This window comes from Gigantopelta aegis, chromosome 6 (genome assembly GCF_016097555.1).
Source record: "Gigantopelta aegis isolate Gae_Host chromosome 6, Gae_host_genome, whole genome shotgun sequence".
Lineage (NCBI taxonomy): Eukaryota > Metazoa > Mollusca > Gastropoda > Neomphalida > Peltospiridae > Gigantopelta > Gigantopelta aegis.
In genome coordinates this window covers 64,777,298-64,796,826 of record NC_054704.1, presented here as the reverse complement: position 1 = coordinate 64,796,826, position 19,529 = coordinate 64,777,298, and the positions used below count along the sequence as shown (strand labels likewise).

The 19,529-nt window shown below is 38.5% G+C and overlaps 1 protein-coding gene across 5 annotated transcripts in view; it reads right to left on the bottom strand.

Annotated features, from left to right (window-relative positions):
* LOC121375402 (serine/threonine-protein phosphatase with EF-hands 2-like) overlaps positions 1-19,529 on the bottom strand; it is a 133,393-nt gene that overhangs the window by 29,339 nt on the left and 84,525 nt on the right. For all 5 annotated transcript variants that reach the window (XM_041502833.1, XM_041502835.1, XM_041502836.1 and 2 more), the window contains one exon: positions 5,968-6,073. In XM_041502833.1, the coding sequence (XP_041358767.1) occupies positions 5,968-6,073 (106 nt within the window). The remainder of the gene's footprint in view (positions 1-5,967; positions 6,074-19,529) is intronic.

The following is a 19,529-nucleotide window of genomic DNA, read 5'->3' as shown; positions in this document are numbered from 1 at the left end:
GTGGCTGCTGCAGCAATCATGATACTTGAATCGGAATAAGACGACAATGATAGTCCGTCACTGACCATGTTGACTATACTATAGTGTTTGAAATAATAAATTTTATATATAAACCGCAATTAGCCTACATTTGCTATTCGGCACCGGGTACTATTGGTTTTATGGGTTTGTAACGTTTTGTATTGAGATACTCACTTGTCTGAACTTTATTGTTAATGAAAATGTTCACGAACTGTGAAGAAAAACAAGCAAACGACAACAAATCGGATGTTGATTGCGCGAACCGTGCACGAGAAAACAAACCAAACCAAATTGATAACGGTCACGTGGTATACCAACGTCTGTGATGTTGAAACGGGAAGATCCCCTCTAAAAATAGATTAGACCTAGTCTGCTCAACGGTCTTTACTCAAACACGCGTGCATTTTTAAGAAATACGAAAAATGCATTTTGTGGTATTACAAACACCAGGATTACCAGGATTACCAAAAGACACTCCAGGTGAATGGAAATGTATATTCTAAATAATAAAATGTAAGTAAAGTGCAATTTTATTTGTGAGAAAATGGGATTAATAGCGAAAAACAATGGTGTAATGGTTAACAACTAGGGTGTGTCCCTTTAAACAGCAGATTTAACAGAACAGGTAAATTTTCTGGTTTAAACATCAACTATACTAATATAACTCAGGCTAGGTTTTGTGAAAATAGTTCTAAGTGATGTCATGAGATTTCCCAGGAGTCGTAATAATAAGTAAAATATGGTCTGTCGTTATTTTTTTCTAAAACCAGGCCACAAAAAATATGTTCTGCTGAAAAGAAAAACATTGGCCTGCTGGAAATAAGACCAGATTAGGTGAGTGTTTGGGATAATGTAAAAAAAAAGATTAAAGGCATACTGTCACAGACCACTGACCTATTAAATGGCCTAACAAAGTATTACCTAAACAAATATAAATTTGATTTGTCCCTAAATGTACTTTATTCAACCATCTATGTAACCACTATACTCCACTTACTAATGATATTTTGTAAAAATAATTTAATTATAGCAATGGTCCATAATTCAAAAGCTAATATTGCCAAGAGGGTTGACCACGATTTTACTCCATCATGGTGATGCGATAGCTAGATTTGGTTTCCAAACATTAATGTAATTATCATTTATTATCAATTTGTAGAGAAATGAGGTCCTTAAATCTGTGACAGTATGCCTTTAAGACTTCTGAGATGTATTTAAGAGTATTATAAAATGAAATACAACACAATTATAAAGTATGAGATAATCATACATACATACATCTGTCTATTGAAAACTGACATTTTCTGGGTGGTTTTAGCAGGTACATTTCTATAGTCTTCAAAAAAAAGTAGGGGAACTCTAATAAGAATTTACAATTGCCAAAATTGTAAGGTATATTAGCTGTGGGAAATGGTTATATGATAATAGTGAATTAATTGGGCAAACATTGCAACCGGTAGTTCAGTATTATAGTATGTTTCATGACAACCAAAGATTTTGAAGGACGATTGGGGTCAGAAGTGAAATTTGAAAGCTGACATTTTTTTTATCAGTAAATCGCAAATTCAAACAATAAAAATTACTAAAAACAAAACAATAGCAACTGTATGATCAACAGAATGAAAATGATTGACAGAAATAATGTTCCACAGTGATTAATCGACCTTCCTGGAAATTGTCAAAATCGAGAATGACACCCCACGCACCTGTATGGGGCAACTGCACATGCAAACTATGGAATGTGTTTCGGTGTGTTGATAAACAGATCTGAACGTTCTTTACTAGGATGTCTGTGGTCAAAATGTATGTTCGGTCTAATAGTTGATATTAACATTAATATTTCAGGTTCCCCTACTCATAAATAGAGTTAGGGTTAGTGACAGTCCCAAAGGAAAGTCCTTTCGCTATATGATTGCTTTTAATAAATTTTCTAAATTAATTAAATCAATATAATTTGACATCAAAGGCCATGGTATGTGCTATCCTGTCTATGGGATGGTGCATATAAAAGATCCCTTGCTGCAAATTGGAAAGAGTAGGCCATGTAGTGGCGACAGCTGGTTTCCTTCCTCAATATCTGTGTGGTCCTTAACCATATGTCCGACGCCATATAACTGTAAATAAAATGTGTCGAGTGTGTCGTTAAATAAACCATTTCCTTCCTAGTTTAACCAGCTGTGCCACACATTACTTTATTGTGTTCCTGCATTCTACTTATACATGGATTAGTCGACATCAACTGTCAACCACAGCTCTTTTAGTTTCACCACATGCCTACACCCATGTCACTGGCAGATTTGGGGACGGGGATTAGGCCTACTTTGTGAAATATAATGAAAATGTACAATGTAAAAACAAAGGCATCCCCTTCCAACTTTCCTGTATTCAATAGTGCAGGTTAACCTGAGATCTGGCAGAGCTTTTTTAATTTTATAAAACCAACCAAAGCAATTGCATACGGCAATCCGTAATGCCGTGGAATTCTCCACAGCATTTTTTTGCCTTAGACTAAATTCAGGTTTTTTTTTTTCCATGGCATGTTTTCTTGTCATGGACAATTGCAGGGATTAAAAATCTACACTGTCTTAAAAGGGAACTTTTTCTTTTCTTAATAATTTCATTTAATATGGCCTACATGTATATTTGAAAACTGGCAAGTGATATTTAGCCTAGCCTAGCCTAGTCTCCAAGTAAGAAGGAAGGAAATGTTTTATTTAACGACACACCACTCAACACATTTTATTTACAGTTATATGGCATCAGACATGTGGTTAAGGACCACACAGCTATTGAGGGAGGAAACCCGCTGTCGCCACTTCATGCGCTACTCTTTTTCGATTAGCAGCAAGGGATCTTTTATATGCACCATCCCACAGACAGAATAGCACATACCACGGCCTTTGATATACCAGTCGTGGTGCACTGGCTGGAATGAGAAATAGCCCAATGGGCCCACTGACAGGGATCAATCCCACACCGACCGCGCATCAAGCGAACGCTTTACCACTGGGCTACGGCCGGCACCCCCCCCCCCCCCCCCCCAAGTAAGAAGTCACTAGAATGAGTTAGTGATTAAGTATCAATCAATTATTAGCTATTACTAGTATTCTTCCATCAGAACATGTACCTGTCTGCTCAGTGATGAATAGTGTGTAAAGCCTCATTGTACCTGTGAATGGGCGGTGAATACTGGGGATTATAACAGCAATATGACAACAACAAAATAACATCTCCCAGCGTATGAACAGATGAATAGAACACTGGAGATAACATGAACTTATTACCAACTAATCCTTGATGCTAATGCCTTATCAAAACAACTAATTAATAAGTTTATCTATTAAAAATACCGGCCTTGGTAGCGCAGTGGTTAAGCCATAGGACTACAGGCTGGTAGGTACAGGTTCCGCAGCTTGGTACCAGCTCCAACCCAAAACGGGTTCTTAAGGGCTCAATGGGTAGGTGTAAGGCCACTACACCCTCTTCTCTCTCACTAACCACTAACCAACTAACAACTAACCCACTGTCCTGGACAGACAGCCCAGATAGCTGAGGTGTGTGCCCAGGACAGCGTGCTTGAACCTTATTTGCATATAAGCACGAAAATAAGTTGAACTGTAATGTATCTATTAATATTGCAAGGAGTAAATGAACTGAACATTATTTACATTGGAGAAAATCCATATTATACATGTGGTCATCACGTTGAAGGTTCGGAACATTTCCTGTTATTTTGCCCGCTATACAATAGAGAGTGCCAGACCTACTTAGCTAGGTTAAATCATATAGTCCAGTAGTGAACTACTAAACACAAATTTAGGGTATTAAAGGCATACTGTCACAGACTTAAGGACCTTATTTCTCCAAAAGTATATAATAAATTAAAATTACATCAATGTTTGTAAACCAAATCTTAATATTGAATCACCTTAAATAAACCATGATGGAGTGAAATCCATGTCAATCATCTTGACAGTATTAATTTTTAAATTATGGATCATTGCCATAATTCAATTATTTTTTACAAAATATCATTAATAAGTGGAGTATGATGGTTAATTAGATTGTTGAATAAAGTACATTTTGGGACAAATCAAATACATATTTTTCACGTAATACTTTGTTAGGCTATTTAATAGGTCATTGGTCTGTGACAATATGCCTTTAAGTTGGTTTTTTTTGCTGATTACACTTGTTTAAAGGACATCTATTTCACAGATATGAAGGATGACATCGTGTCACCTTTGGGCATTCCGAGAATTAAGTTTTAAAATGTTTTCTAGATCACTGAGATCCGGCCACAGACCACAATTGTTTACACTTTATGTTTCTATATAGCGTTAGTGGCTATAGCACTCATATTAATATCAGAAAATCCATGGATTTTTTAATGCATCTTTGCCTGCCTGAAGGCAAAATACCCTAAAAGGGACAAAATATGTTTGAATAATTTATAATTTAAAGATTTGGATGACTTATCAATGTAAGTATACCATGCTTTTAAGTACAGTACTATCAGAAAGATTTGGGTTAATATATGCTTTGAACATAACATTACACTGTGATAATCATATACACTTACAGCCAACATCATCTAAAACTGATTTAACATACATAGTCCCTTTGTGATGAAAACGTTTAACATCATTAAGTAATAATCTGTACACTAGTAAAGATAGCTACCTGCATTGTTTTCTAGTGATTAATCAATAGCAGTAAAAAGTTAAAGTTTGTTTTGTTTGACGACAACACTAGAGCACATTGATTAATTAATTATCGGCTATTGGATGTCAAACATTTGGTAATTCTGATATGTTGTCTTTTGAGCAAACCTGCTGCATTTTTCCATTAGTAGCAAGCGGTCTTTTATATGCACTTTCCCACAGACAGGATAGCACATACCACGGCCTTTAATATACTAATGGTGGGATACCTTAGACAAGCGCTCTACCAATGGAGTTAGATCGCCAGCAGTCCTTGATATCAGTAAATGATCCTTTTTACATTTACCGTAATATGTAGGGAATAACCACTTAACTGCCTTACAACGCCTGTAATTGCCCACAGCAATCGGCAATGTTGTGGAGATTGCCATGGAATTAATAATTCTCCATGGCACTTTTTTGTCTTAGACTATATTAAGGTTTTTTTTCAATGGCATGTTTTTTTGCCGTGGACATTTTCTTAATTCCAGGGGTTGCCTTAAAATATCGTCTTTATCCTGAGAAGCATTCGCTATTTGACCTGAGCAGGATAAAGCCGATATCTTAAGGCAGTAACCAGTTATTTCTTTTATCCTGCATTCCAGTAGTCAGAAAATCATATTTATTCCAATTTCAATACACAATTTGACTTCCATTAAACTAGCAAGGCTTTTACAGCATGTCAACAAAGGAACACTCCGGCACTATTGTTTTATAGCTCATACATGGTAGGGGAGAGATGTAGCCCAGTGGTAAAGCACTTGCTTGATACGCGGTCAGTTTGGGATCGATCCCTGTCAGTGGGCCCACTGGGCTATTTCTCGCTCCAGCCAGTGCACCGCGACTGGTATATCAAAGGCTGTGGTATGTGCTATCCTGTCTATGGGATGGTGCATATAAAAGATTTCTTACTGCTAATCAAAAAGAGTAGCCCATGAAGGAGCGACAGCGGGTTTCCTCCCTCAATATCTGTGGACCGTAATGATATATCCGACGCCATATAACCGTAAATAAAAAATGTGTTGAATGCGTCATTAAATAAACAATTTCCTTCCTTCATACATGGTAATTATCATTAATTTTGTCATAATTTATGTTATTTCTACAACACTTTTAGTGGAGGATGGGATGGGTTATAAAATATAATAAATAATTAGTCAGTTACTCTTGTTGACTCTCAGTTTTAAATTTTAGGCGTCACCCTGACTTTTAATATATATCTGAAAATCTCAAAACATGTTACCATATATGGCTGCCTCGCGTTTTGCAGAAAGGAGCATGACGATTTGTTTTTTAGCCTCTGAGTCGTGTTCAATCTGCATCAATATTCCATTGAAGAAATTGTAGAGCTGAAACAAGAAAAAATACAGCTGTATGTATAGCTATAAATAAAAATCAATGCAGTTTGTGCAGATTTAATTTTTGTTTTTTAATAATTTGTTGTTCTGTTCTGTAAAGTTAAACAAACATGTCATAATCCCTGCCGGAGCAGGATTTCACATATAATATATAAAAAACCCAGTTATGTGCTGACAGCTTATCTTCACTTATTAAGAGCATTAAACAAACTTGTGTTATACAAAATCTATAAATTGTGTATAGCACCTAACTGTTTTTTGGGGCTTGATGTAGGCCAGTAGTATAGCACTCGTTTGATACATGGTCGGTTTAGGATCCAACCCCGTCAGTGGGCCAATTGGGTTATTTCTCGTTCCAGACAGTGCACCATGACTGGTATTATCAAAGGCTGTAGTATATGCTATCCTGTCTATGGGATGGTGCATATAAAAGATCCCTTGCTACTAATGGAAAAATGTAGCGGGTTTCCTCTCTAACACTATATGTCAAATTACCAAATGTCTGACATCCAATAGCCGATAATAAAAAATCAATGTGCTCTAGAGGTGTCGTTAAACAAAACAAACTGTTTTTGTGCTGATCTCCAACTAGCTGAAACACTCTGTCCTGGGCAATGAGTTAGTGTGTGAGAAGATGCCCACTGCTAAAACATAGGCTAATCCTAATTAGCAGCAAGGGATCTTTTATTTGCACTTATGTCATGTCATGTCATAGGGTTTTACGTGCATATTCAGAACAAGCTGGGGGGAGGGGAGAGGAGGGACCGCCTGCACTGGCAGGTGCAAGGGAGCACCAGCAGCCTGATCAAATCCGTAGCAGGCGGGTGGGGGTGGTGGTGGTGCTATGGAATTTGAATGGAGCAGTTAAATGCCAAAGAGAAAAGGGTGCGCAATTTTGATTGAGGGAATTTGGCGCAATTTTGAATGGTCAGTCAAAAGGTAAATGGCCGAGCTAATATAGGTTTTGATATTAGTGAATCGAGAGTAGCTCGTTAATTTTAGACCTTTATGATGCTGTGGTGTCTCCCTAGGTTGCCCATAGGGCCCTTATAAAGGGCCTATTTGCACTTTCCTGGGTCATAGGTTTTAACATGCACATTCAAAACAAAACAAAAAAGAAAGGAAGGAAATGCTTTATTTAAAGATGCACTCAACACATTTTATTTACGGTTATATGGCATCAGACATATGGTTAAGGACCATACAGATATTGAGAGAGGAAACCCGCTGTCACTGCTGTATAGGCTACTCTTTTCTATCAGCAGCAAAGGATCTTTTATATATGCACCATCTCACAGACAAGGTAGTACATACCACGGCCTTTGATATGCCAGTCGTGGTGTGCTGCCTAGAATGAGAAATAGTCCAATGGGCCCACTGACGGGGATCGGTCCCAGACTGACCACGCAAAAAAAGAAGAAGTTTGTTTTGTTTAACGACACCACTAGAGCACATTGATTTATTAATCATCGGCTATTGAATTTGGTCATTCTGACATGTAGTCATTAGAGGAAACCTGCTACATTTGTTCTAATGCAGCAAGGGATACATTCAGAACAAGCTGTTGTACGCCAGCACTTTCCCAAATTGAACAGCTTTTAATACAGCCACTGTAGATCAGTAGTTGGAATGGGAAAAAACTTAGTGAGATCATTTTACAACTCATGGCATCTCAGGTGGTTCATTGCTCCACCACTGAACTACATATCCATTGTACAACAAAGAATGCATTGTCTGTGATCTTGAACACTTAATGTAAAGTATGTACAAGTCAAGGAATGGTATACCAAAAATTAAACAGGTGGCAATGCCATAGCACAATGTGGCCATGCCATAGCACAATGTGGCCATGCCATAGCACAATGTGGCCATATGCCATAGCTCAATGTGGCCATATGCCATAGCTCAATGTGGCCATATGCCATAGCTCAATGTGGCCATATGCCATAGCACAATGTGGCCATATGCCATAGCTCAATGTGGCCATGCCATAGCACAATGTGGCCATGCCATAGCACAATGTGGCCATATGCCATAGATCAATGTGGCCATGCCATAGTTCAATGTGGCCATGCCATATCACAATGTGGCCATGCCATAACTCAATGTGGCCATGCCATAGCACAATGTGGCCATGCCATATCACAATGTGGCCATGCCATAGCACAATGTGTTCATATGCCATAGATCAATGTGGCCATATGCCATAGATCAATGTGGCCATGCCATAGCACAATGTGGCCATATGCCATAGATCAATGTGGCCATGTCATAGCACAATGTGGCCATGCCATAGCACAATGTGGCCATATGCCATAGCACAATGTGGACATGCCATAGCACAATGTGGACATGCCATAGCACAATGTGGCCATATGCCATAGATCAATGTGGCCATATGCCATAGCTCAATGTGACCATGCCATAGCACAATGTGGCCATATGCCATAGATCAATGTGGCCATATGCCATAGATCAATGTGGCCATATGTTATAGCTCAATGTGGCCATGCCATAGCACAATGTGGCCATGCCATAGCACAATGTGGCCATATGCCATAGATCAATGTGGCCATATGCCATAGCTCAATGTGGCCATGCCATAGCACAATGTGGCCATGCCATAGCTCAATGTGGCCATGCCATAGCACAATGTGGCCATGCCATAGCACAATGTGGCCATGCCATAGTTCAATGTGGCCATGCCATAGTTCCATGTGACCATGCCATAGTTCAATGTGGCCATGCCATAGCTCCATGTGGCCATGCCATAGCTCCATGTGGCCCATAGCACAATGTGGCCATATGCCATAGCACAATGTGGCCATGCAATAGCACAATGTGGCCATGCCATAGCTAAATGTGGCCATGCCATAGCTCCATGTGGCCATGCCATAGCACAATGTGACCATGCCATAGCACAATGTGGCCATATGCCATAGTTCAATGTGGCCATGCCATAGCTAAATGTGGCCATGTCATAGTTCAATGTGGCCATGCCATAGCACAATGTGGCCATATGCCATAGATCAATGTGGCCATATGCCATAGCTCAATGTGGCCATGCCATAGCACAATGTGGCCATGCCATAGCACAATGTGGCCATGCCATAGCTCAATGTGGCCATGCCATAGCACAATGTGGCCATATGCCATAGTTCAATGTGGCCATGCCATAGCACAATGTGGCCATGCCATAGTTCAATGTGGCCATGCCATAGCTAAATGTGGCCATGCCATAGCTCCATGTGGCCATGTCATAGCACAATGTGGCCATGCCATAGATCAATGTGGCCATGCCATAGTTCAATGTGGCCATGCCATAGCTCCATGTGACCATGCCATAGTTCAATGTGGCCATGCCATAGCTCCATGTGGCCATGCCATAGCTCCATGTGGCCATGCAATAGCACAATGTGGCCATATGCCATAGCACAATGTGGCCATGCAATAGCACAATGTGGCCATGCCATAGCTAAATGTGGCCATGCCATAGCTCCATGTGGCCATGCCATAGCACAATGTGACCATGCCATAGCACAATGTGGCCATATGCCATAGTTCAATGTGGCCATGCCATAGCTAAATGTGGCCATGTCATAGTTCAATGTGGCCATGCCATAGCACAATGTGGCCATATGCCATAGATCAATGTGGCCATATGCCATAGCTCAATGTGGCCATGCCATAGCACAATGTGGCCATGCCATAGCACAATGTGGCCATGCCATAGCTCAATGTGGCCATGCCATAGCACAATGTGGCCATATGCCATAGTTCAATGTGGCCATGCCATAGCACAATGTGGCCATGCCATAGTTCAATGTGGCCATGCCATAGCTAAATGTGGCCATGCCATAGCTCCATGTGGCCATGTCATAGCACAATGTGGCCATGCCATAGATCAATGTGGCCATGCCATAGTTCAATGTGGCCATGCCATAGCTCCATGTGACCATGCCATAGTCCAATGTGGCCATGCCATAGCTCCATGTGGCCATGCCATAGCACAATGTGACCATGCCATAGCACAATGTGGCCATGCCATAGCACAATGTGGCCATATGCCATAGATCAATGTGGCCATGCCATAGCACAATGTGGCCATGCCATAGCACAATGTGGCCATGCCATAGCACAATGTGGCCATATGCCATAGATCAATGTGGCCATGCCATAGCACAATGTGGCCATGCCATAACTCAATGTGGCCATGCCATAGCACAATGTGGCCATGCCATATCACAATGTGGCCATGCCATAGCACAATGTGGCCATATGCCATAGATCAATGTGGCCATATGCCATAGATCAATGTGGCCATGCCATAGCACAATGTGGCCATATGCCATAGATCAATGTGGCCATGTCATAGCACAATGTGGCCATGCCATAGCACAATGTGGACATGCCATAGCACAATGTGGCCATATGCCATAGATCAATGTGGCCATATGCCATAGCTCAATGTGGCCATGCCATAGCACAATGTGGCCATATGCCATAGATCAATGTGGCCATATGCCATAGATCAATGTGGCCATATGTCATAGCTCAATGTGGCCATGCCATAGCACAATGTGGCCATGCCATAGCACAATGTGGCCATATGCCATAGATCAATGTGGCCATATGCCATAGCTCAATGTGGCCATGCCATAGCTCAATGTGGCCATGCCATAGCACAATGTGGCCATATGCCATAGTTCAATGTGGCCATGTCATAGCACAATGTGGCCATGCCATAGTTCAATGTGGCCATGCCATAGCACAATGTGGCCATGCCATAGATCAATGTGGCCATGCCATAGTTCAATGTGGCCATGCCATAGCTCCATGTGGCCATGCCATAGCTCCATGTGGCCATGCCATAGCACAATGTGGCCATATGCTATAGATCAATGTGGCCATATGCCATAGCTCAATGTGGCCATGCCATAGCACAATGTGGCCATGCCATAGCACAATGTGGCCATATGCCATAGTTCAATGTGGCCATGCCATAGTTCAATGTGGCCATGCCATAGCTAAATGTGGCCATGCCATAGCTCCATGTGGCCATGCCATAGCACAATGTGGCCATGCCATAGATCAATGTGGCCATGCCATAGTTCAATGTGGCCATGCCATAGCACAATGTGGCCATATGCCATAGATCACTGTGGCCATATGCCATAGCTAAATGTGGCCATGCCATAGCACAATGTGGCCATGCCATAGTTCAATGTGGCCATGCCATAGTTCAATGTGGCCATGCCATAGTTCAATGTGGCCATGCCATAGCACAATGTGACCATGCCATAGTTCAATGTGGCCATGCCATAGCTCCATGTGGGCCATTGCAGACTGGAGCCTAGTGGATGAGCGGTAATTATGTAAAACATAGTGTAAAGAGGTGTTAGAAATGTCCAATAGAATACAAATATCAAGTTAAGTATATTTACAAATTTTGTGATATCATACAAAGAGTAACTTCCCTAATCTTGTATGATATATCTTACAGCGAAAGGCTTGATTCAATCATTGTTGAATTGCTCAATAAAAATATCACAGTAAGTATATTTAAACATTTTGTAACATCATACAAAGATAACTTCCCAAATCTCGTATGGCATATCTTACAGTAAAAGGCTTGATACAATCATCTTTCTGAATTGCTGGATAAAAATAATAACATGTTAATGACGTAGGCTATCAGCTTTACATATTTTTTTCTTTCTTCTTTTTTAACTTATTTTCGTGCTTATATCCAATTAAGGTTCAAGCACACTCTCCTAGGCACCAACCTCAGCTATCTGGGCTGTCTGTCCAGGACAGTGGGTTAGTTGTTAGTTGGTTAGTGGTTAGTGATAGATAAGAGGGTGTAGTGGCCTTACACCTACCCACTGAGCCCTTTAGAACTCACTTTGGGTTGGAGCTGGTACCAGGCTGCGAACCCTGTACCTACCAGCCTGTAGTTCTATGGCTTAATCACTGCGCCACTGAGGCCGGTTCAGCTTTACAGATTAGATTAGATATGTTTTAAACGTGCTCACATACCTCTATGGTTTCCAGCACGCCTATCCCCAGTCCGGCCTCCGATATAATCTATATCGGTGGTCTGACTCGGGGCAGATATCACCATGAAATTAATTGCGATGAGTGATTAATTGCTCCTCTAGCATAGATTACAGGGTGTTATTCAACATATCCATTCACATGCTAAGTGGAGATAACAATTCCTCTCCTTGAATTAGTCTCAGGGGAGTAATGGGGAGTAATGGGGAGTGAAAGTGATAGCTTCTCTTATACGGTGAGATCTGGCTATCCTGTTCAGGATGAGTGGGAGTGCAAGTGCGAATAATTTTAACATGCTCATATACCACTAGAGTTTCGAGCATGTCCGTCCCGGGGCTTGTTTCTGGATAGCCAGTGACTTGCTCCGGGACAGAACAAAATTAAGGGGATAATTTTGAAATTTACATCCAAAAATTAAATAGTGGGCCTTTAAAATTTTGATGCACATCTCTAATTAATATAATTAATAAAGAAAATTCTACTCATTAAATTTGGTCGCTAGATTAGATCAGGCGGTCAAAAAGAGTTCAGGATGAACCTTCACTGGATAAAGCCCACATCGTACACCATTAACATGTTATTTATCTATTTAATCCACATCTGTGACCTCACACTATTGTTCAAGGTGTAGATTATTTTTCAAGAACCATCACCTGTGAAACAATGCAATTTGAACTTTTTATGAGTTCGGGACAGGGATTTGAACCCACTACCGACAGAACTTGTACACTGTATACAAGTACAAGGCATTAGCCCACAACGCCAAGCATCTGCATCATCAAATGAACATGTAATTTAAGCCTTATATAAACCTGATACTAGTGATAGTAATGTAATCTGGCAGAACACAACAAAGATTGTCGGAAACTAAATCGGAAATCACAGGTTACACGTTTAGCACGTAGGCTATGTCATGCTTAATGCCAGCTATCCACTGCTGAGGTTTTCTTGGCCGAATCTTTCAGGTTAGGTCCGAAAGGATCCTACTGTTTTGGGTTATTAGTTTTGTAAATATTCTTTGCCATTTTAATCAATATTTTCATTAAAAAAGATCAAATAGAAGTTAATTTAGAAGTCACGTAATTTTTTAAAATGAATAATGGATTAAGCTGGAGAATACACAGTTAACTGTCAGTTCTTGGTATTCTGCAGGGCTCGTAGGTTATTTTTCAAGAATCGACAGTTAACCGTGTATTCTCCATTACTTAGTACATACCTACATGTATGCAATCTTACTATAGTGATAAAGACATTTTCAAACCGTGTGATAAATTGATGTTGTATCACACATATGTGCGATCTGGACCGGAACTTGTTAATGGGGAATTCCCTTTTTATTTTTACTGGAGTTGGCACCTTTTTATTACTGACATATGTATGATTTACAAATTATGTCACATCATATTTGAAACATTACACAAGATTGCCACAGAGTATGATTCTTAATGTTACGTAAATCCATGAAAGAAGGATTGATTAATAGATTTAAGAAAGTGTAGTTATGACGTTAAATTAAAAACAAATTTTTGTAAAAATTAAAAGTAGGTTTGTAATAAAAACAGAACTTAACATACATTGTTTTCGCTTCCTATTTATTGCACTTGTTTATTTGGCTACGCAATCTCGTGGTATATATTCTTGCGCAAAACAAATTTGTGCAATAAATAGGAAGCGAAAACAACATATGTGAAGTTCTGTATATTTCTTGACAGTGTATATGAAACATGGTTAACTGAGGTTATGTAAATTCTGAGAAATACAGCTAAATGCAATAACTGAATGCAAAAAGCTGATGCCATCACAAAGGCAACAATTAGATCTCACCTTGAGTGACTTGTTACTTCGGAGGTAAAAAAATAATTAATTAAATAACATGCAACAAGACAAAATACAACTGATGCCAATGGGGAATTAACAGGTCTGTAAGATTTCTGGCAGTGACAAATAGCATTAATGACTCTTTTTTTTTCTTTTTCTCTTTAAAGTTAGGAAAAGCAAGTGAATATAACACCACTGAACATTATTTAACAAGGTGAACCAAAACCAAAAATCAACTACCAGTCAGGACTCGAAACTCGCCAAAAGATATGTTGGCCCCCAAAATAATAATTGATGTTGACAAATTATGGTTAGCGAACAAGGAGCAAGATTTTAATGTGGAATAAATATATGCAATACAAATATTAATAGAGGCTCATATGTTATAGGTCTAAAGAAGATTGCCCAAATAATATTATTTGGCCGACTAACGCCATTATTTTTTAATATTTAAGTCGCCCAAATGGGACATTGGTCACATTCAACGACCTGGCCACAGGTCATTTTTGAGCCCTGCTACCAGTAGTGTAATAAAATATCAGAAAGAAAGAAATGTTTTATTTAACAATGCACTCATCACACTTTATTTACGGTTATATGGCGTCAGACATATGGTTAAGGACCACACAGATTTTGAGAGGAAACCCGCTGTCGCCACTACATGGGCTACTCTTCCGATTAGCAGCAAGGGATCTTTTATTTGCGCTTCCCACAGGCAGGACAGCACAAACCATGGCCTTTGTTGAACCAGTTATGGATCAATGGTTGGTGCAAGTGGTTTTTACACCTACCCACTGAGCCTTGCGGAGCACTCACTCAGGGTTTGGAGTCGGTATCTGGATTAAAAATCCCATGCCTCAACTGGGATCCGAACCCAGTACCTACCAGCCTGTAGACCAATGGCCTACCAGGACGCCACCAAGGCCGGTGTTAAAATATCAGATGACGTACTTGGTTTAAACCCAGCTGTCAAGTCTAGCCAACAAGTTCAGTTAACTTGACATTATGACTGTCACTGTGGTAGATGGATATCTGAGACGGTTAGAACTGAATACGAAGATGTCATTGCACTAATTACAACATTTGAAATAATGGACTGAATAAATGATTCGACAAGATTCGACAGGATGACAAAATGATGGATAGAAGAACAATTAAAAGGAAACCACACCTGCTCTTTACTTTCTCTGTAGAACATACAACTCGGTGATCTTCAGCGATTCTGATTTAGTGCTGAGACTAAAGAACTGTCACAATAATGCACAATATTTGTAAGGTGATATCCTGAAATTAGTCATCACGGGCCCGTTTTCCGAACCGATCTCAGATCACCATAAAAGGGCAGACCCTGCTTTTTACCCATAAAAAAACAATGGACACTAAGTTTAGTTAATTTACAAATCTGTAACTCATTTGGATAAAGTTACAATAGAGTGAAAGAAGAGTCTGTGACGTTAAACCGGGAAATATCCTTAAAACAGAGACTAGAACTCGAATCAATAAACCGCTACTTCTCAGACGCACACATAAAAATATGAAAAATGCATTTTTTGGTATTAGAATCAGAATCACGTCAGTTCTACAGAAATGGATATGCTAAACAATAAAATATAAGTAATATTTGATTTCAGGGATCATAAAAGGCTCTAATAGTGAAAAATATGCTGTAGTTGTTTAAAAACTAGGGTCCGTCTCTTTTAAGTGCACAATATACTTATGTACTTAGGTGATCTTAGGGCTGAGATTGCTTCTTGGAATGAGGTGAGTGAATAAATGAATGAATGAATGAATGAATGTTTAACGACACCACAGCACAAAAATAAAGATCGGCCATTAGGTGCCAAATGAAGTTAATGGGTAAGGGTTGGAGGTGAAACGTGTCTCTCATCCAAAACTCAAACCATGTTTTACATTACTGGGCTTAACTAAGCATTTATTTTACTGGAAGTCACAACTTGCTATGTGAATTAGTGTTGTAGGTTTGAATCTTATCAATGTACACTTAGTGTTTTTAATATATTTAATTCATATCTCTGACATCACACTCTTTTTCTAACTGTAGATTATGTTTGAAAAATCTAGTTGAGAACAAAGCAATTTGAACTCTCTTTTTTTTTTTTGCATTCAAGTTGGGAATTCGAACCCATTGTAAACAAGTAGAAAGGTTTAGCCCACACAATTGCATTGTCATAATGTAATTTAATCTTTACAAACATGATACTAGTGATAGTCACGTATTCAGATGGAATACAGTGAACATCATCGGAAATTATAGATTACACATTTAGCACGTGTAACATGATTAGTGCTAGCCATCCACTATTAAGAATTGTCCAGCCAAATCATTCAGGATCTGAAAAGATCCTGTCATTTTGTGTCATTAGTTTTGTAAATATTCCTTACCATTTTAAAAAGAAACTCCAGTAAAATATTATAGCTAATTTGGAAGTAAAAATTTAATAAATAAGTTGGAGAATGCACTCTGAAATGTGGATTTATAAAAATATATTTAACTTATGTATTTAACTTGCCACACTTCCTTGTACATTCTCCATTTACATATTAGGTCCGAGTTCAGGGGCGGCACAGTGTAAAAAAATTGTGGTATGGCTTGAGATTGCCAGACTCTCCTTTCAAATTTTCAGATACAACAAATATAACCCCCCACTCCCCCCCCAAAAAATAATAATAATAAAAAATAAAAATAAAGTGGTATGTCCATACCGTACCTCTTTGAAAATTGGTACGGACTATGGCCATTCCAGCCGTACCGTCTGCACCGCCCCTGGTGTTTCTGCTGGTGGATTGCTTAGTTCCCAGGTGTCCCACAAATGTTGCTGTAATTCATTATGTATGTGTTTAGTACCAAGGATTACTCTGCCCTCCAACAGTAATACTGATTTATTCCTTTTCATGGATTCCCAGTTAACTGTGAGGTTAATCGCATGAATTCACAAGTGCAATAGGTTCCAGTCAGTCTGACATTCACGGGTATTCGTTTTGCTAAACCGATCAAAGTTTTAATATTATTATTTTAATAAAGATTTTAAGATCTCTAAAAAATAATAAAGAGGTTTTTTTAAGTGATCTCCTACTGTGGGATAACATTTTTGTGTTCTTTTTATTTCCATCTTTATCAAATGAATCGATCGCATTGATATTGCCAGCTGATATAAAATAGTTTTGTTTTTGTAAAGGCGGTGTATATATTATTTGGCACCCAAAATAAATGATTTTAATACTGAACATTACCACTTCCGTTGTTGATATCCCACCCACCCACCACCCACCCCTCCCCTCACCAAAATTAAATGTTTCTATATTTTATTAAGAACTGCTGAATAAACAAATGACAGTAAGTAAAATCATCAGTTTTGACCAATTAAATTTGCAACTGAGGATAAAATATCAGACATGAGTTAGTGGACACAAAAGACAAAATTACCGTTTTGATTACGTGACAAATTTGGCACCAAATAAGTGGTTTTTCAGTCACAGATTGCCAAAATGATAAAAAAAAAAAAAAATTATTGATAAAATAAAACAGAACTTTTATTGTGTGTATCAAACATACAAATGGATACTGGTATGGGATATAACAGAGGCTGTTAAAAATATTGTTAAATTACATTATGGTCGCTGTCGTAAGCTACTGAAGTTTTTCGTCAGTTGCGCTTTCGTACACAACGTGGCTCGTTTCCTTTGATGTCCAGTGTGCAGACTGATTGATGTTTTTCATTGTGAAAAAAAAGTGTGCATTTTGAAATAGCAGAGCTGGTTGTTGTAAATTATAATAGGATGCTGAAAAATAAAGAGGGGCGCAGAAAAAACCCAAATGGGGCTGCCAAACGTGAAAAGGGGTGGTATAACACGAAAGCGAGGAGGCAAAATGCAGTGAGAACGTATATTATACAACAACACAGGGTATGCGCATGACTAGTTCCATCAAGTGGTGCTAACTAAACACCCATTAACTCCAAACAGGAACCGAACACTCATGTTAAATACTGACAGATAATGTTCATACACATTTATATATTTTGCCGTCAGTGAGGAGCTTTACCGACGGCAGTAATTTTTGTCCGACAGCACAAAAGTGCCATCAGTGATGCCCCCAACCGATTGCAGTTTATATGTCACCGACGGCAATTGCCATCATTGCCACCGTTAAGTTCGAGTTCTGGTTTAATGAATAATAGATATGCTTAGTTTTGTTATTACATTGTTTACTTTATTATATGTGGAATAATATCTATCCTGCAACCACTGCTTTTATTGACAGAATATGACGACAGATAAAGCAAAGTCATATCCATACAGTAGCAGGATATGACTTTTGACATCACGCATAGCTTCATTACAAAGTCGCTCATTTGACCTCTAGGTCATCGTACAATGTAGCTGAAATAACAGAAATAATAGCTTTTCCCCTTAATTTTTATGGTCTGCAGGATAAAGATAATAACTAGTTAATGACATAGGATATCGGCTTTTTCTTGTTCAGGCCAAATGAGAAATTCTCATTCTTACCTTCACAGGATACGGCCAATATCCTGTGTCATTAACTAGTTATTCTTTATGAAATGTTTGATAGAAGGTCATAACAGAAATTAGAGTACTACTATTTGTCTAACCTTCTTTAAATAAAGATGATATGATGATGATATGATGATGATATGATATGATGATGATATGAGGATGATGATATGATGATGATGATGATGATGATGACATGTTGCATTTTGTTCATGAAGAATACTTATGATTGTAAATCCAAACAGGATTCAGCAAATATTTCTACTGAAAACATTATTTTTTCATACGCCAACAAGTGGCTGTTATGGACACTACATTTCATTGGCACTATAAAATGACAATAACGTTTAAAAAGCACAGCAAAATGGAATGTTTTTTACTACTTATAATGGAATAAAACACAACAATGGTGTAATAATCAGTGAAATATTTTATGCCTTAAAAATTGCATGTTTGCAAGAAAGTGCCCGGAAAAAATTAGGTAGGGTAGGTCGATTTTATTTATTTATATATAGGGCAACTTCATGGTAACTAATGCAACATTCAGAAATTTTTTAACATCTTACTTATTTTATATCTTTAAAAGTATTTAATAAAATTCTTAAGTCTTTTTGATTGCAATAAATATGTTGTCCCAAAGTCATGTCAAAAGAATATTTCATTGCATACAATCTCAGAGCAACTATAATCACAAATGAAGTGTGGGTAACTGATGCAACACAGAAAGTCACTTGAACTTGGCATAAATTTCTGAATTTAAAGCATCAAGTTTTCAGGTACATAGAGATATGTGTAGCGCACCAGTAATCTCTGATCACAAGAACAAGAGAACAATCTTTCTAGAAGGAATGTTTTATTAACTCCTTTTCTTTTAATAAGTAACTGACGTAACACTAAAAGTAACTGATGCAACATCTGTGAATAATTTAAAAATAAAACATTTGTCTTTGGTAACTGGTTCATGTAAATTGTAACAAATACATAAATTTCAAAAAGGAATTAAAAAAACGAACAGGGACATGTTCAAGGGGTGGGT